This window comes from Malus sylvestris, chromosome 5 (genome assembly GCF_916048215.2).
Source record: "Malus sylvestris chromosome 5, drMalSylv7.2, whole genome shotgun sequence".
NCBI lineage: Eukaryota > Viridiplantae > Streptophyta > Magnoliopsida > Rosales > Rosaceae > Malus > Malus sylvestris.
Genome location: NC_062264.1, coordinates 46,396,019 through 46,419,439, shown reverse-complemented (window position 1 = coordinate 46,419,439; position 23,421 = coordinate 46,396,019). Strand labels below are relative to the sequence as shown.

Sequence of the window (23,421 nt, the reverse complement as noted above, 5' to 3'; positions counted from 1 at the left end):
AGCTATCCAAAGGCAAGAAATCTGAGAATCTGTGAGATGGCTAGGAAGGCCAGCTAGAGAGCTTCGATGGCGAACCAGAGTTGTCGACGACGACGAACAAGAAGAAGAATTAGAAGATCCAATCTCATTCAGTCCGTATGATCGAAGCAATGGCTTGGTAGTGCTGCGTCCCTATAGCTGTCGGTGGATAAGTTGACTCAGAGCTAGTAAGGGAGGAAGAGTCGTTGTGACCGTCTCCAGAGAAGTAGTGGTCGATCAAGGGCTGTGATCGGAGGGATGAGAAGTCGAAGTCGGCGGCGATTCCGATAACGTAATCGACGACTGAGTTTAGGAGGGAGCTCGGGGCGGAGCCGTAGTGAGTCAGACCGGTCATGCTTGGTCTCGGGGCCATGGGCTCTTGGGGCCATGAGGATGAGTTTGAGGGATACAATTCTGTATGCTGCAGCAGTAGCTCAGCTTCTGGAAGCGTCGCAGTCTCTGCACCTCTAGCTATGGCTTCGCAGTCATTCAATATTTTGGTTCTGTTCTGTCTAACGCGTACCAAACGCAAAATTGAACAATCATCATGTTCCGTCCTGCGCGTACCAAACATACACAGAACCTCCGTTCTGTCCCATCCCGTCTGCGTACCAAACAGTACTTGAACTACGAACACATATACACATAAATGATCTCAACTCAAATAATGTTAGGGTCATTTCACTACCCACACTCGGCCCAAAAAATGCAGCCCAAATACATTAATTTACTGTGAAGAAAGGCCCAACCGAAAATGCATGGCAAATTAAGACCAATGGCACAACTGTACTTAGTTTGAAATATGAAAAACAATGAGACGTGTTGATGCACAAAACCGGAGGGGTATTGGAACAACATAGATCCAACCGTGAATCTGTAAGAAAGTAAATAACACATGATGTATCGTGGTTCACCCCAATGTTTAGGCTACGTCTATACTGATATTGATCGTATTTCTCTGTAACTGTATGTATGGATTACAAGTGTGAGAGGGAGTCCCCCAAAGAAAGAGGGAGTTTGAGAGAGTTTCTCTGTTTGTGAGAGAGTTGCTGGATGTGAGGCCTCTGTTTGGGGATGTGAGGCCTCAGGATTGTGAGGGTGAAGAGTCCCTTTTATAGACTAAGGGCTCATCCCCTTTTACATAAATCATGGGCTCAATGTTTGGAAGCCCAAGTAACGAGGCCCAATATAATATGGTACCAACATTAGTCCCTCAAGTCTTCAGTCAAGAGAGTTTTTTGGCTGGAAACTTGAAATTCAGTCCATGTGTGGGCCGAAGTAACTAGATGTCATCTAGAACTGATACTCGATATAAGACGATGCTCAATGTGAAGTGATGCTTAACTAGAAGTAGCACATGTTGCGAGGCTGCACGGCTTGTGGCTTATGCTGCCTTGGTTGGCTCGGCTTGTGGCATTGAAGGTGAGGGAGTCCCTTTTATAAAATAAGGGTTCGCTCCTCAATACATGAATGATGGGCTAGAGTTGATATTTGCGGCGAAGCGGTTGCTCAGCAGGCGGCAATACTCTCTAATGATGGTGAGGGAGTCTCTTTTATAGAATAAGGGCTCGCTCCTCAATACATAAGTGATGGGTTAGGAGTGATGCTCGCGGCGAGGCAGTTGCTCAGTTGGCGGCGATACTCTCTAATGAAGGTGAGGGAGTCCCTTTTATAGAATAAGGGTTCGCTCCTCAATATCTAAGTGATGGGCTAAGAGTCTCTCTCTAATGAAGGTGAGGGAGTCCCTTTTATAAAATAAGGGTTCGCTCATCAATACATGAATAATGGGCGCTCTCTAATGAAAGTGAGGGGGTCCCTTTTATAGAATAAGGGTTCGCTCTTAAGTACATAAATAATGGGCTAAGTCCCCCAAGTATTTTTCATGAGGCCCAGTTGCGGAAGCCCAATATATGGTACATAGTGTAATCCCCCAAGTCTTCAGTCAATAGAGTCTATTGGCTGGAGACTTTAGATTTAATCCATGTATGGGCCGAAGTGGCAGTTGTTCGGAGACGGTCTTTGTATACCATGCACTGAAGCTTTGTAGGTGAAGCTTTGAAGGTGAAGTTTTATAGGTGAGGCTTTGAAAGTGAAGCTTTGAAGTCGGAGCTTTGTAAATGAAGCTTTCGAAGCTGATTGACATGAGTGATGCTCATGAATGTTTATGTTGATTGACATGAGTGATGCTCATGAATGTTTATGTATGATTGACATGAGTGATGTTCATGAATGTTTATGTATGATTTTGGAGTACTGGACGTACTTTTGATCACCTGGTTAGTGATAATAGAGGCAGGCTGCCGAATAATTTTAGAGTACTTGACGTATTTTTGATCACGTGGTTGGTGATAATAGAGGCAGGCTGCCGAATAATTTTGGAGTACTGGACGTACTTTTGATCACCTGATTGGTGATAATAGCGGCAGGCTGCCGAATAATTTTGGAATACTAGACGTAATTTTGATCACCTTGTTGGTGATAATAGCGGCAGGCTGCCGAATAATTTTGGAGTACTTGACGTACTTTTGATCACCTAGTAGGTGATAATAGCGGTAGGCTGCTGAATAATTTTATAGTACTGGATGTTCTTTTAATCACCTAATGGGTGATAATAGTGGCAGGCTGCTGAATAATTTTGGAGTACTGGATGTACTTTTGATCACCTGGTTGGTAATAAGCAAGTGGGTGTCCGGTCAGACAAGAGATCACCATGAGCACGTGGCTCATCAGTCTATAAATTGGTAGACTTATTTAATCAGCAACAATGTTGATCAGTGGATCTAGTTGCTCAATAATTCCTGACAATAAATGACAGTATCAGTACGACCGTATAATGAATAAATCAAATTGACAAAGTTTGTCAAGGCAAAATATTGTATTATGTGCCTTTTTTGAATAAATGATTTATTCTGTTATGTGATAAATGACATGTTGCATAAATCAACAATATATTAGGTATTGCCTAAATGTGTGTGTATATATATAATCATGAATAAATGATTTATTCAGTTGTTTGATAAATGACATGTTGTATAAATCAATAACGTGGTAGTAATCATGTGATATAAGAAATAATAATTATATTATTTAATCATAAGTCATCATGACATAAAAATAATAAAATTATTATTTTATAATTAGTCATCATGACACAAATAAAATAATAAGATATTAAATAAACAATGATATTGAGAAAACATAATGATGGGTTTCTTTCAAGCATGGCCGACAGTAATTATATAATGATGGCAGATGTCAGATGAAATAAAAACCTATCTTTCTTTTGGATTTGGTGGTCTGTAGCTTTTGATAAAGCTTCCTGCACGTTGCATGCCACTATCACAAAGGAAAATGGGTCCATTTCACGTCTGTAAGCTTTTGATAAAGCTTCATGCACGTCTGTAAATGTCTATTTCAAGAATAATGGGTCCATTTTTTAGAGCATGCTCTTTTGCAGATTTGAATGCCTGCTTTACAGCAAACACATCCCTAGTTTTTCCATGTGGGTGGTCGACAAAAGCCATCCATGTGGGTGGTTGATTAAACCCTTCAGACTCACCATTTCCGATGGCATCACCGCCCAATTTCACATCTGTTTGTCAAGATCAGTGTGTGTAAGAGCAACATGATCACTTCACGCGATACAATTACCAAGAGCCGATAGTCTCTCTTCAATACGCTGAACAACAACGTTATCAGGTAAGTTGTTCCTCAAGTGCTGAAGTTCTTGGTCGGTGGTAGTGTGAGGCCAAATAAGCTCGTTTTTGTTTCCAGCACAGAGGCGACCTATGATGTGAGTGCCGCCGATGGAGGTTTTCACGACGGGGATGACATCAGCCAACTCCGGATACACCAGTAGGTTTCACCCTGAACTGCGGATCAGTTACACTAAACAACAAATGTTTAAAAGCATATTTAGGGTTTCCAGGCTCGTCCTTGTAAGCATAAAAAATTGCTTGAATATTGCGATCGGCGAGAGAGAAAGTGAGATGAGCGACATGAGCCATCTAAGTCGTCAATTGAGAATTAGGAAAGGGCGTCGGCTGTTGCATCATAGAGAACGAAGCCTGAAACCCAAAGCCGCCAGCAGACTGAGGCTGCTGAAACGACGGCGTTTGCTGCTGCTGCTGCTGCTGCTGCTGAGTTTAAGAATAGAACGGAGTGTTGAATAAGGAGCCGCCGAAGCCATCGGCGGAAATGCAGACGTCGACGGAGTTCCAAAGACCAGGGTCGAATGAGTAAAGAACGATGGGGTCGAAGATGGCATCCTGAATGTCGGGGTCGACGACGGCATCCCAAAGGTTGGGGTCGACGACAGGGTGCCGAACGTTGGGGTTGACGACGGCGTCCCAAAAAGGGACGACGAAGATTGAGCTCTGAACATTGTCGCCGCTGCGGCTGATCTCACTCGCTGTTGAATGTAGAAAAAGAGAGTGGTGTAGCTTAGCTGTTCGACGTTTTGCCTGTGCCTGCTTTTGGTTTTCTTGGGGTTCTCCAAAGTTTTGGATTTTTGGGTTTCTTAAAACGCAGGAACTCATGCTTGAGAAGCTTGACATGGTGATCTTCCCAGCGCTTAAAGGAACGTTCATCTACCTTGAAAGAGTGGGGAGTTGCTTTCCTGAAGGATTGCATTTCATCAGGATGCGATTTTCCCTGTGTTGCTACTAGTGCCTTCTCATCAACTCCAAGTCTTGAGAAAGCCTTGGTGAGAGTTTGCAACTCAGAAGTAAGAGCCATCGTTTATGTTGATTCTGTTGGTGTTTGGTTCTTGGGTTTCTGCATATTCACGGTGGTGAGATAAAAAAAATGAAAGAGAACCGACATGATTTTTTGTGTCGTTTCCCATAAACGGCGCCAAATGTTGATGCACAAAACCAGAAGGATCTTGGAACAACATAGATCTGACCGTGAATCTGCAAGAAAGTAAAAAACACAAGATGTATCGTGGTTCATCCCAATGTTTGGGCTACGTCCACACTGATGTTGATCGTATTTCTCGGTAATTGTATGTATGGATTACAAGTGTGAGGGGGAGTCCCTTAGAGAAAGAGAGAGTTTGAGAGAGTTTCTCTGTTTGTGAGAGGGTTGCTGGATGTGAGGCCTCTGTTTGGGGATGTGAGGCCTCTGGATTGTGAGGGTGAGGAGTCCCTTTTATAGACTAATGACACCTCCTCTTTTACATAAATCATGGGCTCAATGTCTGGAAACCCAAGTAACGAGGCCCAATATAATATGGTACCAACAAGACAAAACCGGAAAAACAAAAACAACCCAACTCGAAGGCAATTCGAGTTTCATGCACATAGAATATGCCCAGGAATTAACTTTTTTATTTCACATCAATAAAACAAGGTACATACAAACCGCATTATCTACGGCCAACTTATAAAGAAAACAGACCGGAGTACTCCGGTTTTCGGAGGATGAAGCAAACAAATATACCGGTTCAAGGTAGTACATCAGCCAGTAAACCTATGTACCCAACCCACTCTCTTCGAAAATTATACATCCAAATCCCGAATGGAAAGTCTGACAATTATGCGTGGCTCAATTCAGCAAGAACAAATTCTTCTATATCACTCACCTTCGGTTAGGATTGGAACAATGAGTGGTTTCATCTGTGCAAGGTATACGATCGCCCACCTACCAAGTATGAAAGGAGCATGCTAAGTTAATATCCGGGAGCAAAAGTTTGAAAAGGAGTAACATTAAAAGTCCACCAACTGAAGCAAATCCAAATTGATTAAATTTTCCAAAAAAATCACCGAAAAAATCAAGGGGAAGGGTCAAAGACATACATCATCCAACAGCACACTACCGCAGTGATAACAAGTGTAAGGTGGAGCCTGCACAAGAACAAAACAATACGTTTAGCTGTGAGAGGATTTGAAAGATGCCCCCAACAGCAGGAAGGTCCAGAAGTGTTTGAATCTCAATCGTGTATGCAACACTGAGCAGTAAGTCTAGATGTCGATGTTGAGTAAACATCAAAGCAACAATGCCCTATCTCATTTGATGCAGACGCAAATGTCAAGGATAAAAAATCTATACATATTTCACGAATGTAACATGTAAATTCAACGGGATCTCCTTGATATGTCTAACTAAAACTCTCACTAATCTCCTTGGACGTATAGAATAAGATGAAGAACACTATTATCACAGTCTTCCTTTCACACACATTCCACCGATTACCTCCTTCAGGCGACGATAGACAGAAGTTTCACAGTAATTCATCGGCAACATTCATTACATAAACACCAAGAAACATTTAAAACAACATGATTAGCACCATGTTTCATGTTTCCCATGCTAAAGCATCTGGCCAAAATCTTCTTCTCTTCTTAGTAATTTCCCAACAATCTATGTGGTACTTTGGTAGATTTTCCCAAAATCCACCATTCACTAAAACGCAACTAAAATGTAGTTTATCCATTAGTTAATTACTATCCCAAGTTTCTAGCCCTTGAAAGATCCAAATTTGATCACAGAAAATCAGTTTTAATAGATTAATCAGCATACAGACTCTAACAGTTCCAATCTGATAATCCCCAAATTCAAAACATCAATAGTTTCCAAATTAACATTCGAAATTACTTCAAATTATCGAATCAACAATTCGAAAATAAGTTTAATAGCTAAAATCTTTGGATTCACAAAGTAAAAAAAAAAAACTAGAAGAGTTGCGTGACATACAAATTTGCTGATGCGCCTCTGCCGCAGCAAATTCTGACCATGAGGGAAGCAATTACGCCCACCATTGCAAAGATTAGAGTTGTAACCACAAAACCCATTTCGATTTTATCCGATTCCAACACTTATTCTTCCGGAAATCACATCCGCAAACAGTTGATCTGCAAAAAGCAATCTTTTTCTCTATAAAACTTGTTACAGATCAGAACCCAATTCGATTTTAACGTGTACTTAAAATCGAATTCGATCTTCAACAAAGAGAAATGCAAGAGGGAATGAAAGAGGGAAAGCTTACTGCTTAGTGGTTGCCTTGAATGAATGATATAATTGTCTTCCAAAAACAAATTGTTACGTTGCCTGAGGCTCCTCCAACCTCTGGTTTTTGCTGTGATGGGTAGAGGATGACAAAGACAATGGGTGTTTTTAGTAGACAGTATGAATTGGAAGGGCATTTTGGTACTTTAATTCTTCTATCTACATTTCCCAATAGCAAATAGTAAAAGCGTTCTCGGTAGACCTAACATTTTAGACCCGACCCGTTAATATTAATATTTGGGTGGATGCTTAACGAGACGGGTCGTTAATGGGTGAACCCGTTAAATAACGGATCACTTTGGATCAACCCGTTAGACCCGTTAGTTGATGATGTTTGAGTTTCTTTTTCTTGTGATACCTGCTGCTTTACTTGATCATATCTTCCTCATCCCAACTCATTCGAGTTTCTTTTTCTTGATTCCAAAATGTTATAGTCTATTTCCTTTTTTATCATCGACAATCCATTGAATCAAATGAGTTAGCAAATCCGGAAGGTTTTGAAGGGATGCTTGATAGAGTTTGAGAGGACATATCGTCAAATATGAGGTCCGGGCCCATGTTTCTCTTGCCATCTTTGCAACGCTTGCGGAAGGCTCATGTGCAACAAAAACTAAACTAGATATACAAGTCAGCACCCTTTTATACATTCTTGTAGTTACTATGTGTAATTGTATTGGAATGCAAAAATAAAAAATAAAAAAATATGTTAACAGGGTGACCTGTTAGCTTAACGGGTAGGATTGAACCCAATCCAAACCCAATAAACCAGACCCGTTTACAGGTCTAGTTCTCGAATGAAATTTTTAGGCGTGTGGATCCGCACATTCTTTTTTACTTCTAACATATTTTCTTAATTTTCGTCGTCATATCGAATAAGTTAATGAAGATTAAATCACATAAATTAATAAAGGGTGTGTGATATATATATCACGAGCGCGTACACACACATACATATACATACATATATATATATATATGCATGGACTACTGTATATTTAATTTAATGTGATACAAAACTTTTAGATTTTTTTATTTTTGGGTCAATGTTCCCTTCCTCTACTTTTAATGAGAAAGGAAAATATATTACTAATAAAGAAACATTACACAAGAAGGGCCCAAATACACACTATGAACAAAAGAAAACATGAACACTTAAAACACGCAAAACAAAGCTCAAAGAAAGCTTTGGGACCCAACACAAACACACCACACAAACTAAGAAACCCTAAATCACACCAGCTATTGTAGCACTTACTCCTGCCGCCGAAACTCCCCAACGAGTCAAAGCCGTCTCCGCCACAAGGACTTGCCATCACACCATCTCGAGTCCCAGAGTTGAGGAAGAAGAAAGCTGCTCCATCCTCCACGAACCATCCAAACAATCACTAGAACAAAGGAAGCTTGCGGGAAGAGAGATCCATGAACGACAGCGCCAACAAGGGCGAACAATTGGAAGAACCTACAAGGGCCAACAAAGGTGGTGGTGCGAGCACCCAAGCCAAAGCTCTACACACCTTCCCATGGAACAGCCACGAATCACGGTGAAAACTGGCGGAATCGAAATTAGGATTGGTGGAAAGAAAATGGAGCCGAGTGATGATGAAGGTATTGGGGAAAAGGAGATAGAAAATATTAAAAATTTAAAAGGGTGTGAGAGAATTAATTTGAGGTGTGTGAATATAATCTCTCTTGGGGAAATGACCAAATGAGATGGATGAAACAAGTGAACGAGATTTGAAGCTCGAGATGATGAAAACAGAGGCAAAACAGTTACCAGGAATATGAGATTGTGGGAAGATCTGGAAAGAAACAAGGCTGGGGTTAATACAAAAAATAGTTGAAGAAAGAAAAAGAAGAAGACAAAGGGAAGTTTGCCACCAGCCTTGCCATGGCAAGAGCTGGCGGTTACGCAGAAAATCAAAAACGAAGTCACTCACACCGTTGGTGAGAAAGGCTCTCACTAGAGGAGAGAAATACTTGTAGAAACCTTTGGTCCTCAACAGCGCCCGATTGTGTAGTTTGCACTTAAAAATGTTCAAGGTTGAAAGTGCGGGAAGCTAAGCCACAAGCGCATCAACGCGCATCTCATTATGATCATGTTCCAAAAGCCGTGATTACTGATCAGTTCAACAAACAGAAGCAAAGACGTGACAAGCGAAAGCTGGATGAATAATCAGTTCCAAATAGATTTGGTGATGATGGAGATGAACCTCTAAGAGGCCGAAAAATGGTCGTTGAGACGAACGATCCTCCTTTTCCCGATGTGAGATTGAAATTGCTGGATGGACTTGCAGTTGCTATAGCTTTTGCACATTTTTGCTTAGTGCCCCACGGCTGCAAGCCCCTCATGATCCGTGCGTACACATTTGTTGAAAAAGAATGGAAGTTTGAAAAAATTATTGACATGAAAAAAGTCTGACTTCCAGATGAAATAAATAGTACTGCTCAAACTATGGACTGAAAACTAATTTTTCCAGTTCGTAAACATATCGTTAACTTAAACACTCATATCACATAGATTCAGAAATTTAGAGAAAGGTGACTCCCGGAGATCGAGATAGAAAGAAAAGAGGAGTGAAGACTCATAAAAGAAAGAAGGAAAGGTGTCACAGTTTGCAGGTGAATATTTATTTCCTTTTGCCATGCATGATTTAATCAACAAGATTTAAGTCAAAGAAAGTTGATAAATAGGGACCACATCCAAACTCATACTTTTTTAGGAAAACTAATGAAAATAGCTTGAAAACTTTGAGTTTTAACGATAAGGACAAAATAAAAGGTAAAGTGAATAGTAGCAGGTTTGACTTTTTAGTGTAAAAATGTGATTTTTTGTTAAAGTGAACGTACCGTGAGTTTTTCATTAAAACTCCCTACTTTTTTTTGTTTATGAGGAAGGTCATTTAGGTTCGATGCCCCTTCATTATTAAATTTGCAAAATTCGTCTTGCCTATTGGAAGGGGATGGAAAATAGATGGGAGAATCCTAATCCTTATTTACAATGTTATTTAGGTCCCCATAACCCATCCCGCGCTAAACCGGTTTTGAAAAATACAACCGAAATAACCGACTTGGACTCTGCTGTATATAATAGCTGGGGAAATCATTTCGTAAATATATCATTAACTAAAACACTCCAGAGGGATTCAGAGATTCAGAGAGAGAGACGAGAGAGAAAATGTGACTCCGGAGATCGAGACAATAAGAAAGATATGAGAGAAGACTCGGAGAAGAAAGAAAGGTGTCACAGTTCGCAAGTGAATATTTATTTCCTTTTGCCATGCATGATTTAATCCTTCTTTCTATTGCAAAATCTTCTTCTTTGGCCATGATTAATTACCACTCACATCAATGCATAATCTTTTATTGCCAACTTTCAAGTTACTTTACTTCCTCTGCAATTCTTGAATTTTTTTTTTGTCGAAAACAAAGTAAGTAGTTTCATTGAATTGCAGTTCTTGAACTATATATTTCAATGCCATATTCAAGATTCATCAAAGATTGGTTTGCGTGATTATATTTTTTTTAAAATTGTTCATTTGCAATGTGTTTTAATTTTAGAACATTACTTGGCTACTCAAAGATGAGTAGGAACTCTTACTCAAAACTCTTAATATTTTAATTACAGAGCTTTGTACTTATGATCATAACCATTCATATTATCACATTGTAAATATCATCTCTGAAAAAAATAGATTAAAACTAAGGTCGTTTAGTTAATTTATTGTAACAAATACATAGACGATACGTAATATTTTTACCAAAATCGTTCATTTGTTTTTAAACAATTTGATCACTAAACGACCTTAATTTTATTTATTTTTTGCAGATGTAATATTTATAGGGTGATTTATAATATGAACAGTTTTGATTATAAATACGAAATTCTATAAATTGACAACGAACAATTTTGAGAAATTTTGAGTATGAGTTCCTAATCATCTTTGAGTAACCAAATATTGTTCTTAATTTTAACTTATTGTACAATGGCAAATTTTCTTCTCATCGCATCAAGATTCCCGCCGGAGAAAAATGGTGGAACAAGAAGTTACTGTTTCCTGACTTATTCTTATCCATCGGGTTCAGCGAGTCGATTAGACATGTAGAGCTCTCGGCCTGGTGGAACAAGAAGTTTTCGACGCCGAGAGCTCTACATGTCTAATCGACTCGCTGAACCCGATGGATAAGAATAAGTCAGGAAACAGAAACTTCTTGTTCCATCATTTCTCTCCGGCGAGAATCTTGATGCGATGAGAAGAAAATTTGCCATCGTACAATAAGTTAAAATTAAAACACATTGCAGATGAACAATTTTAAAAAATATAATCACGCAAACCAATCTTTGATGAATCTTGAATATGGCATTGAAATATATAGTTCAAGAACTCCAGTTCAATGAAAATGGTTACTTTGTTTTTGACAAAAAAAATTAAAATTCAAGAACTGTAGAGGTAGTAAAGTAACTTGAAATTTGATAGTAAAAGATTACGCATTGACGTGAGTGGTAATTAATCATGGCCAAAGAAGAAGATTTTGCAATAGAAAGAAGGATTAAATCATGCATGGCAAAAGGAAATAAATATTCACCTGCGAACTGTGACACCTTTCTTTCTTCTCCGAATCTTCTCTCATATCTTTCTTACTTTCTTGATCTCCGGAGTCACCTTTTCTTTCTCGTCTCTCTCACTGAATCTCTGAATCCCTTTGGAGCGTTTTAGTTGATGATATATTAACGAAATGATTTCCCCAGCTATTATATACAGCAGAGTCCAAGTCGGTTATTTCGGTTTTATTTTTCAAAACCGGTTCAGTGCGGGATGGATTATGGGGGACCTAAATGACATTGTAAATAAGGACTAGGATTCTCCATCTCTTTTCCATCCCCTTCCAATAGGGTTGACGAATTTAGCAAATTTAATAATGAAGGGGCATCGAAACTAAATGACATTCCTCATAAACCAAAAAAAGTATGAGTTTGGATGTGATCCCTATTTATCAACTTTCTTGGATGTGGTCCCTATTTACTTTCTTTGACTTAAATTTTGTTGATTTTTTGTTTTTGATCGAGGTCCCTGAAATTAATGCAATAATGCATTTTTATGTTGGTTATTTAAAATTTTAATGATATTTGTAGTTATTTATACTAATGAGATTTCAAAAAATTCTTTGATTTGTGGGATGAAAATATTAAAAATAAATTATACTTAAATAAAACCCATGTTTTGTCATTACTTATGTTAATGACATTTTACACACGAAAAATTTCTTTTGGACAAGTTTATATGGTGCATTTTACATACAAAAAGTTGGTACATTTTATACAAAAAAGAAGAAACATTTTATATAAAAAAAAGGGTACATTTTATATAAAAAAACAATAGGTACATTTTAGATTAAAATAATAAATACTTCTTATATTAAAAAATGAGTACATTTTACATAAATAAAATGGTACCTACAAAAAATAAAAAACCGGTACATTTTACATATAACAAAGTGGTACATTTTTAAAGACAGGTGGGTACATTATTAATAAATTATGGGTACAAATAAAAGTTTAAAAAAATATGAGTACAAATAAAAGTTTGAAAAATATAGACACAAAAAGGAATTCATATATGGGTAAAAACTAAAACTGAAAAGAAAATTGGTACAATTTAAAGAAAGAGTTGCAAATTAAAATGGGTACAAACTAAAAATAAAAATATAAGATACAAAATTTTGCCATAAATCTAAATATATAAAATGTAACACTTCTAACATTAAATGAATATATTTAGAAATAAAATTTAATTATCTTGATATGTAAATTATTTAATTATTGAAATTATTAATGACGTTTATTAAAACCAAGAACCATTGGTAAAAAATAAAAAATGAATAAGGGTTAAGGTTTCAATCATTAAAGTTTAAAAAAGGGGATAATAACTTAATTTATCCAACAAAAATATGTGCACGAAATCGAAAAAATATTAACAGATTAGTATCACCTTCAAATACTAATATGCTATTAATATGCTACCACGTCACTTGTTTGACGATATTCACACAAAGAGATTCATATCGACGATAAATCTGTTGCAATTGACGGATGCCCCGCCGGGTCGGGTCAAACTAATTTTGACATCACTATGGGCTGGGCTTGACATGCAAATTGGGTTTCATTTTATATTTGGGCCTTAGAACAAAAAAACTACAGCCCTTTTACATTTTAGACATTGCCGCCGGTGAATTGCCGCGGATCTGGCGACTATATGAATATATATACGTTTTTAGTATCTTCCGGAATAGAAATTTCAATCGACCCCAAAACGAAAAAAAAGAAAAATCTCTCTCCGCAAAGGAGCAAGGAACTAAATTCACAACCGATACTCGATCCCTGTTGTTTAATCAAAAGGTAATCTTCGAGTTGTGGAATGAATTGGTAAATTGTTGAAATTGTTAGGTTTTGGATTCAGCTTTCGTTTTCCTGGGAATTAGGATTTTCTCTCTGAATCGGTGTTTGTTGCTCGGGAAAAGTGCGTGGTTTTGCAGGAGGTAAAATGTCGACGGCCGATTTGATACTGAGACCTGAGTGTGGTGGATGTAAAACGACCAAGGATTTATACGGAAGCAATTGCAAGCACTTGACTCTGTGCGACGACTGTGGCAAACAAATGGCTCTCAACCGCGCCAAGTGCAACGAGTGCGGCGCCGTCGTCACTCGCTTAATTCGAGTTCGCCCTCTCTCTCTCTCTCTCTCTCTCTCTCTCTCTCTCTCTATATATATATATATATATATATGTATGTATGTAAAGATTAATTGCTGTATTTGTTCTGAAATAGGAATATAATGTTCGAGCGAGTACTGTCAATGACAAGAATTACTTCATTGGGAGATTTGTGACGGGGTTGCCGAGTTTTTCGAAGACGAAGAATTCTGAAAATAAATGGTCTCTCCACAAGGATGGACTACAAGGACGCCAACTTAGTGATGCCATGCGGGTAATTTCAATTCAATTTATGCCCATTTGCTATTACTTGCTTGGTTTTTGCCGTTTCGCGAGTATCTTTTGGAGATTGTGTTGCTATAGCTAATAACCACTATAAACTTGTGAGTTGTTTGTGACCCGATTGTATCAGCATTTTAAAGCGCGAGTTGAGTTTCAAATGCTTTCTGTTCTTGTAATTTTCTTTCATTATGTTCCTCTCGGAATTAGTAAGTTGTGGGATGTTTCATGGACTGATATTAGGATCGTTTGCGCTCCTTTGTATTTACATTACGTTTTGTTGTGTAGGAGAAGTACAAGAATAAACCCTGGGTTTTGGAGGACGAAAGTGGCCGGTCTCAGTACCAGGGTCATCTTGAAGGTGCACAGACTGCAACCTACTACTTGCTAATAAAGCATCCCTCTGGAAAGGAGTTTTCTGCTATTCCTGCTGGTTCTTGGTACACAGGCCTGACCGATTTTTACTACCACTTTTTTAATTTTACGGTTCATCACTATTAGTCTTGGCATGAATGTGGGTAAAAGCATTTCATAATTACCAATTATGGCCACCACAATCGTTCTATGCATTAGCTTATCAAAACAAGGTTGTTTCGACAATATCTCTTAGGTTCAATTTCAACAAGGTTGCACAGTACAAACAACTTACATTGGAGGAAGCCGAAGAGAAGATTAGTAATAGGAAAAAGACTGCAGATGGATATGAAAGATGGATGATGAAAGCTGCAAATAATGGAGCTGCTTTATTTGGTGAAGTGGAGAGGTTTGACAACGATAATGGTGTGGCTGGTGGGAAGGGACGAAAAAAGACAGCTGGTGGTGGTGATGATGAAGAAGGAAATGGTTCCGATAGAGGAGATGAGGATGATGAAGAAGAGTTGGAAAGGAAGAAAAGATTGAACAAAAGAGGTGGTGATGGTGATGGTGATGATGATGATGAAGGCGCAAGGGGAGGTGATGCAGACATGGATGACGATGATATCGAGAAGGGTAAACATTTATCCTCCTTTGTTTTGCCTTATAAACAAAATATCATGAACACTATTTTTTTTTTCTTTCTAACCTAAAGAATTGCTACCCAATACGATTATTTATCACCACAAGTTTTTAGAAGAGTGAAATTCAGCTTGTACCTACTTGCCATGGAATGATGCTGCATATACAGACATCATACTGCCTCTTTTTTACTGTTTTTTTTTCTAAATTTGTCTCGTGAAGAGTAATGGTGGTTTTATCCACCTTTTTTCTGTAAAGTATTTGATTACTTGATTAGTAAGGGTTTTTATGTTAGTTCTATGTTTGGTCATCCATAGGGAAATTCGTATCAAATAAGTCTTGCCCAGATGTGGTTTTTTTTTTTTTTTTTTTTTTTTTTGTGAACAGAACAGGGGCACCTGATGAAGTACATTATAACCATGTCTGGATTATGGTTGTTCCATGTCTTCCTTTTTAATAATCAAGTCTCCACTTATTGTAGGTGATGACTGGGAGCACGAAGAAATTTTCACTGATGATGATGAAGCTGTTGGCAACAATCCTGAGGAAAGGGAAGATTTGGAACCAGAGATTCCAGCTCCTCCAGAAATTAAGCAGGTTTGTTGCACAAATGTCCCCCAATTGGTTAATTTCTATATTATACCTTATGCTGCATTATGTATCTTCAAGTATGCCTTCTACTAGTAAATATCTGGTTTTGATGATATATATAAATATTTAGCTGTTGAACCAAAAGAGGGGGGCCTGAAGGTATAGTGGTTTAATTTATAAAAAATCATTGATGCTTGCTACACACTCTTTTTGTATTATGTAGAACCCACAACCACTATTTGTTAAGAGTTTAGTCAGAAACTAATACTTATGAAGATAATAGGTAGACGGGTTTTGATATTTGTCTACAAATTGATGTGAACATTTTTATATTTGAAAACTATGCTATGGAATATAGTACAGCAGTCAAGACCTAGTTATCTTGCATGTTCAATTTGGGGGTGTGTCTCAGGTTTTTCTGTTAGTTCCCTTCACATCTTGATAATTCCTTGTGCTATTATCTGTTTAAGTTTGAGCCTCAATTTTGTTGATAAAAGTGTCATAAATGGGGGTAAGGCTAGCTGACATTCACCTCTCCCAGACCCTGCGTAAAGCGGGAGCCTTGTGCACTGGGTACGACCTTTTTAAGTGTCATAAATTATAACGCTTCGATTTCCTCCTCTATTGGCACTGGTGTGTTCTGTTTTCACCATGTATCTCGTGCTACCTTGGAAGTTCATACACGTGTATGTCAGTTATATCCATGGTGCAAGTGCTTTGTACTTGTGGCTCTTTGTGCAATTTAAAGATGGCCTTTTTTTAAATATGTTTTTTTCTCACAGGATGATGAGGACGAGGATGAAGATGACAAAGAGGGTGGACTAAGCAAATCAGGAAAAGAGTTGAAGAAGCTACTTGGGCGCAGTGGTGGGCTGAATGATTCAGATGTGGAGGATGACGACGATGACGATGATGATGTAAGTTATTTATTTAATTTTTAGCGTACTCAATAGGATGATGATGTAGATTCCAATTTCCCATAATAACAACTCAAGTGCTTGTCTATTTAGAACTGCATCTGTTATAAGATTTTATTCTTTTTCCCTGTACTACGTGCATTTTGAAAAGCAATGGGACATTTTTGTTGAAGCTACCAGTATGTTTTATTCATAGAGACGGGAGTTTTGAAGATTTGATTTGTATGTCAAGGTGCATCACAGCTCTTCTCCCTCTAATTCGCCTTTTCTTTCTCATGTGTCCAGATGGATGATGATATTGGCTTACCTTCAGAGCTGGCTCCAAAGCAGAAGGATGCACCCAAAGAGGAACCATCTGACAACAGCCCCTCAAAACCAACACCTTCTGCGTCCAGTCGAGGAACTACATCAACCTCCAAGTCCTCAAAGGGAAAGAGAAAATCAAGTGGCGATGATGCTAAGGCATCTAACAGTGCACCTTCCAAGAAGGTCAAGACTGAAAATGTACGCTTTGCTACTTTGTTTTTATCAGATTTATTTTTGGAAGCTTTGAAACACCCCATGCTTGCAAATGATATGCTATTCATTTATATTGTATCCAAATTAGGAACAAAAATCCATCAAAGAGGAGCCTGTGTCTGTACCTGCTTCTAAAAGTAGTGCGCCTCCAAAAGGTACTCCACCGGTGAAAACGGAGCCATCATCATCTGGTGGACGCGTCACCGAGGAAGAAATCAGGGCCGTGTTGATGCAGAGAACACCACTCACCACGAATGATCTTGTTTCTAAATTTAAGGGAAGACTCAAATCGTCTGAGGTACGATCTATCACGCTTATACCATAGTTTGGACTCATTCTCCAGGCTCTGCCCTCTTCTGTTTTGAATTTGAAGAACGTAGACTGATTAATTATAATTGTGGTAGTTTCCTTATTTCTTCATTCTGTCTATGGTGCAGGAAAAGGCTGCTTTTTCGAGTATTCTAAGGAGAATCTCTAAGATAAAGAAGGGCAACAACGGAACCAGCAGCTTTATAGTACTGAAAGAACGATGATTGGATCCCCCAATACACTGAGGTGCCCTCTCCGGGGAATTACGACTGTTCTGTGTTGTGTATTGATCTTATGTATAATTGCGATTGTACGATGCTAGCATCAGTCGCTCGTGGGTGCATGACTAGAATGGTAGCCATTGATCCTTGTGGGCTCTCCATAGATCAATGGCTAGAACAACTCCGTGCTTATAGGCCTATTGTGCTCCTAGTTATACTAAATTGTCGGAATTTGTAATTTTCTTTCGTGTTTTTGGAGAGATTTTTTAATGTTCCCATCACACGAAATGGTACATCACGTGTCATTATATAAACAGTGGGTTATGTGTGTTAAAATGTTAATAACTTAAAAATTAAAATTTTCACCACTTGCATAAAAACACATGATTGTACCATCTGTATTTCCGTCTCAACTAAAAATTTTCCATGTTTTTGGGATAATTGCTTCGTTGCTAACTCGAAATGAATTGATTTGAAATTTTAGTCTCGTTTTCTTGCTAGATCATAATTAATACAAACCAAAATCCAAATTAATAGCAATCCTCAATCTCTTACTAAATCAGAATTAACACACAACACTCACTCTCTTACCAAATCAGAATTAACGCACATCACTTACTACTAACTCTAAATACCCAATGCATAACAAAGCAACCCAAATGACAACACCATGAGGCTTGCAGTGAGATGGGCCGAACCAGAAGGGGTTTTGGGCCCTTCAGCTGCAACCACCGCGGAGCCCTTTGATTCTGCCACGTGGGAGTTGGACGTTTCAGGAGCTTGATATGATTGGGGCATAACTTCCACGTGTAGTTTGAGGCCCTTCTTGCAGCTCTCGACGTTACTGCTAGCGAAGTACCGGAGTCCTTCATTGTCCATCGAGATGCTATCCAGGCCGTCCGTGAACATCCTGATTGGGTTGGTTACATCGCAGGACTCGAATTCCTCCTTACTCGTCACTTCCGCTATGTACCCATGTGCCGCGGAGTAGGCTAGCCCTGCTCATATCCAAAAAGTGGGAGAGAAAAAAGTCAAAAGAATTCGAATAATGCATGAAAATATCTTCACTTTATTCTTCTTTTATTCGGGAACAGACAAATGTCATGGTTAGAGGTTCCAATTAAATTAGGAAAAGGATCTTGTCCGCGTCACTTCCATCTAATCTTCATCACCAAACAAATTCAAGTTTTTAAAATTTAATCTAACGATTAAAAATACGGATCCATTGTTATAATAACTTTAGCAGTTAAATCAAATTTCAAAGTCCCAATTATTTGATAAAAAAGATTAGGTAGAAGGGATTAGGAACTAAACCAAAATTGGAGAGACGTTTAGGGTTGGTTTGAGAATGTTTTTATCGGAAGCGCTTTTGCTTTAAACCTTTTGTCAAGCGATACTAGAACATAATTTTCATGAAACACTATTGTGTTTTGTAACCCATAAAAGTTTCTGCCGACAGACATCTTAAGAGACTTAACCATTTCAAAAGCAGAGCAATTAAGCATAAATTGATACGACTCCTTAGAATTTGGTAACTTCAACTTCGTTAACAACCACTTATGAATCTTTTTTCGGATTACCCCCATTTATCTCAAGTTTTGGACTGAACTAATCCATTGACGCAAATAATTCATGGAAAAAAATCAAGTTATCTGTTCCCTATAAGTAAAACCAAACAAACCCTTATTAAGCTTGAGAGGGAGGAGGAGAGAGAAGACTCACACATCTTATCTCCCGCCCTAAATGTTTTGCCCGAGGACCAAGAAGCGAGGTCGGAGGATGGATCCCAGCCGCGGTCTCCTCCGACCACATGGTGCACTTGTGCTCCAACCAAGCTCCCTCCGAGGCTCACGGCGGCGATACCAACCGCCAAAACAGCAACAGCCACCTTCAATGTTACAGCTCCAGCCATTAGCTCACAAAAGTCTCTCCTCTGGGCACCAGCCAAAGAGTTTGCTTTTTATCTCTCTTTTCCTGAACAAAAGCTAAATGCAACAGAGAAAGAGAGTGATAATGTGTGGGAGAAGTAAAGGCGCACCTTTTTCGGTTTTTAGCAATGAATTACTTTCCAAGCAATTTCCCACTCGTTTAAACCAAAACAAGGGAAGACTGGTGGTTCATACTGATATGTGTTTGTTGGCTCCCTCTACGTGTACAGCTACCACTGGGTCACTACCCTACTCCTTTTCAACGAGAATACCCCTGTTGTTTTGCGTACCAATGTACGGTCACCACTTGGATGTAGTTAAATGCCTTCAAAGTGAGATATTTTTGAAACACAGAACGGTATATCAAAATGTCGTAAGATAAATGATCGTGTACTAAAAAGAAATATTTTAACTACTTGTATTATGACACTTGATGTACCAAACTGTGTTTCTGACGCATCGAAAAAGTTGCCTGCAAAGCAATGGGTGTGGTCTTGTGCTACGGTACCCCGTAGCATAGCTAGTAGTGGCACTAGGGACGTTCACCAAATTACCAATTTATTACCAGATGCCAACCTTGACGTTCGTTCGTGGCCTAGACCTAGAGAGACACTTGCATGAAATGTTTTACCGCTGCCTTGGCTTCTCAGGTCACTAATATAACTAAGTTCATGTAAAAAGAGTTGTTCAAATGAGCTTGTATTAGTGGTTTAAAATGTCACATATGTACCTTCATGTCACGAGAATTTTTATCCATTACCAAACCTTCATTACGTACTCATTACTAACAATCTCATGTGACAATAAAACGTACTATAAAAATTTGGATTGTTATACATACTAGTCATATGCCCTATTATAAATGTTAATTTGGTACACAAACAATTATGGTATCCGTCAGTCAGATACTTTATTAATTTTGTGGGACTTTTGTCTTTTATCAATGAGGAATTGTGCCTACAAAAGATTGCCGGGTTTTATGCGCTTAAGTCTCAATTTTGTGAAGAATTTTCCAACAAAAAAAGGAAAAAAAAAAGGTTGGATCAATGCAGAACATGCTATAAATGAAATAAAAATTAAAATTTGCTTGTTGGCGAGATATAGAAAATCTATAGATTTTGATATACTGATTTTGGAGCAATATACATATCACATGACTCGCAGCTTACCAGTTATCAGTAGTTGCTGCATGGATCACGTCCCTTCCAACCGATTTTCCACTCTTCAAAGTCTACTACCTAAATATAATCCCTTCCAACTTCCACATGCATCATCACTAATTACTTATTGTGTGATACTGGAAGCCATCGTAATAAAGCAAACGCGCATCAAAACCCAAAAAACCATTTAGTTGTGTATTAATACTTATGCAGCTCATTTCAACTACTTATATTAAAATATCATAAGACAAGTGACCGTATATTAAAAAAAACATTTCAACCACTTATATTATAACACTTAGTATATCAGGTTGTATTTCCGGCACACCGAAAAAGTTGTCTGCAAAGTAATGAGTGTGATCTTGTGCTAGGGCACCCCGTACCATAGCAAGTAGTAGCACTAAGGACGTTCCACCTAATTACCAAATTACCGATTTATTACCATATGCCAACCTTGACGTTCTTTCGTGGCCCAGACCTGGAGCGACACTTGCATTATAAGTTTTACCGCTGCCTTGGCTTCTCGAGTCACTAATATAATTAAGTTAATGTAAAAAGAGTTGTATAAATGATCTTGTATTAGTGGTTCAAAATGTCATAGACGATACACATATGTACCTTCATTTCATAAGAATTTTTCTCCATTACCAAACCTTCGTTAAGTACTCATTACTAACAATCTCATGCGACTATAAAACATACTATAAGAAATTTGGAATGTTATACATACTAATTATATGCCCTATTATAAATGTTAAGAACAAGCATGTCAATGCCCTAATTCTACATTTCTCTAATATTTTAAGCTTTTTCGTTAAGATAATTATAAAGCTAAGAATTCCACAGTCAACTACATGAGTCCACCAGCCGAGCATAGTAGTGTGAGATTGTAATTACATAGGACATTAAAGTGATTGATTGTATGATAAGGCTAATTAAGCCAAGCCCTAAGCCTTGAAGGTCATATTATAAGGACCCCCTACCTTGGGTAGGTACCAAATCACTTTATGATCAATTGAGATAAATTAAAGCTTGCAGACGAAGACCCATACCTGGAAGGTAATAAGAATGGTGACCTACCAATCATGGGTAGTAAGCAAAATCAAATGAATTGAACTCAGATAAATTAACGTTGCTTAAGAAGACCTTGTGCCTGAAAAGAGAAGGGCACCCTACCCGTTATCGCAATATCAAAAAAAATTACACATGAGTACGCCATAAAAATGCGAAAAGGCATTTGAAATTGAACGGTAGGTATGCTTTTCTTCTTTTCTACTCCCCAACGATACCCTAGCTACCACCAGGATCGTACGTACCCTCTACCATGGTCCATGCATGGTAATCAATTTTGGAGCAGAGAGCGGGATGATGAGCAGATCTCATGTGATGCGAATCATGTGATCGCTTCCGTTCATACGCACAACATGAACTTGTGGTCCTAAATGAAAATCGACTACCTTATAATGTATAATCTCTATTTGAGAAGATTTCTTGCAATTGGTTGTATATTTGTTGTTTTTATCGCTCATTCTACTGTATCTACCTCTCACTTTTATAGTAAAAAAAATAAGAAGGATTTACCCATCAGAATATACAGTCAAAGATTAGGAATCTCCTCGATTAATTTGGTACACAAACAATTATGGTATCCGTTAGTCAAATACTTTGTTAATTTCGTGGGACTTGTGTCTTTTATCAATGAGGAATTGTGCCTACAAAATATTGCCGGGTTTTATGCTCTCAAGTCTCAATTCTGTGAAGAATTTTCCAACAAAAAAGAAGGAAAAAAAAAAAGGTTGGATCAATGCAGAACATGCTATAAATAAATAAAATTAAAAATTAAAATTTGCTTGTTCGCGAGATATAGAAAATCTATAGATTTTGATATACTGATTTTGGAGCAATATACATATCACATGACTCGCAGCTTACCTGTTATCAGTAGTTGCTGCATGGATCACGTCCCGTCCGACCGCACTCTTCAAAGTCTACTACCTAAAGATAATCCCTTCCAACTTCCACATGAATCATCACTAATTACTTATTGTGTGATACTGGAAGCCATCGTAATGAAGCAAACGCGCATCAAAACCCAAAACCAAATATGATAACGAACAATTGGGTGTGTTTGGTAAATTAAGATATGAAATCTTAATAGGCTAGATTATGTATTAATCGATGTCTTCATCATTATTGTTGTCGTCCGATGGGTAAAATATGATAATATCAGCTTCTTCAGGCAATCGAAAGCTCACCTTCTTTTTCAACTTATGAGTTTTAGACTCATTTAGTTGTGTTTTAATACTTCTGCAGCTCATTTCAACTACTTATATTAAAATGGGATACTTTGGATGCGGTCCCTAATTATAAATATTCTTTGATTGAAACCTTGTTAGTTTTTAGTTTTTGATTGAGGTCCCTGACATTAATGTAATAATGTAAGTTACTATATTTTTTAAATTAAAAATTAAAAATTGAAATTTGTAATTGTTTATATTAATGAGATTTTAAATAAAACCCATAATTTATGGGATTAAAAATAATAAAATATAAATTATACTCTCTATTATATTGTGTGTGTGTATACATATATGTATGGGTACATTAACCAAAATTAACAAAAAAAGTTATTGTACCAAAACATGGATACATTCTCAAATCAACGAAAAAGAATGTACCCATGTAAGTTTAAACATGGATTAAAAAATTTGAAAGGATTTTATATTAAAAAAAAAGGGTACATTTTAAATATAACAAATTGATATATT

General features: G+C 37.8%; 3 protein-coding genes across 4 annotated transcripts; 1 reads left to right on the top strand and 2 right to left on the bottom strand.

Annotated features, from left to right (window-relative positions):
• Positions 1 to 5,328: 5,328 nt before the first annotated feature.
• On the bottom strand, positions 5,329 to 7,137 carry LOC126623990 (V-type proton ATPase subunit e1-like). The gene is made up of 4 exons (XM_050292982.1): positions 7,007 to 7,137; positions 6,715 to 6,872; positions 5,817 to 5,864; positions 5,329 to 5,661 (listed from the first exon to the last, which is right to left on the bottom strand). Exons 2-4 carry the CDS (start codon positions 6,810 to 6,812, stop codon positions 5,595 to 5,597), a joined length of 213 nt encoding a protein of 70 aa, XP_050148939.1. The 5' UTR covers positions 6,813 to 6,872; positions 7,007 to 7,137; the 3' UTR covers positions 5,329 to 5,594.
• Positions 7,138 to 13,266: 6,129 nt separating this feature from the next.
• On the top strand, positions 13,267 to 17,803 carry LOC126623951 (transcription initiation factor IIF subunit alpha-like). Of its 2 annotated transcripts, none has more exons than XM_050292929.1 (10): positions 13,267 to 13,420; positions 13,558 to 13,739; positions 13,849 to 14,007; positions 14,301 to 14,452; positions 14,623 to 15,002; positions 15,490 to 15,605; positions 16,382 to 16,516; positions 16,802 to 17,020; positions 17,124 to 17,333; positions 17,473 to 17,803. In XM_050292929.1, exons 2-10 carry the CDS (start codon positions 13,566 to 13,568, stop codon positions 17,566 to 17,568), a joined length of 1,641 nt encoding a protein of 546 aa, XP_050148886.1. In that variant the 5' UTR covers positions 13,267 to 13,420; positions 13,558 to 13,565; the 3' UTR covers positions 17,569 to 17,803. The 2 variants fall into 2 exon arrangements, with proteins under 2 accessions (XP_050148886.1, XP_050148885.1); XM_050292928.1 differs by having other exon boundaries at positions 13,543 to 13,739.
• A 229-nt stretch (positions 17,804 to 18,032) lies between these two features.
• On the bottom strand, positions 18,033 to 19,642 carry LOC126623982 (umecyanin-like). Its single transcript, XM_050292970.1, has 2 exons — positions 19,288 to 19,642; positions 18,033 to 18,563 (listed from the first exon to the last, which is right to left on the bottom strand). Exons 1-2 carry the CDS (start codon positions 19,475 to 19,477, stop codon positions 18,193 to 18,195), a joined length of 561 nt encoding a protein of 186 aa, XP_050148927.1. The 5' UTR covers positions 19,478 to 19,642; the 3' UTR covers positions 18,033 to 18,192.
• Positions 19,643 to 23,421: the final 3,779 nt, after the last annotated feature.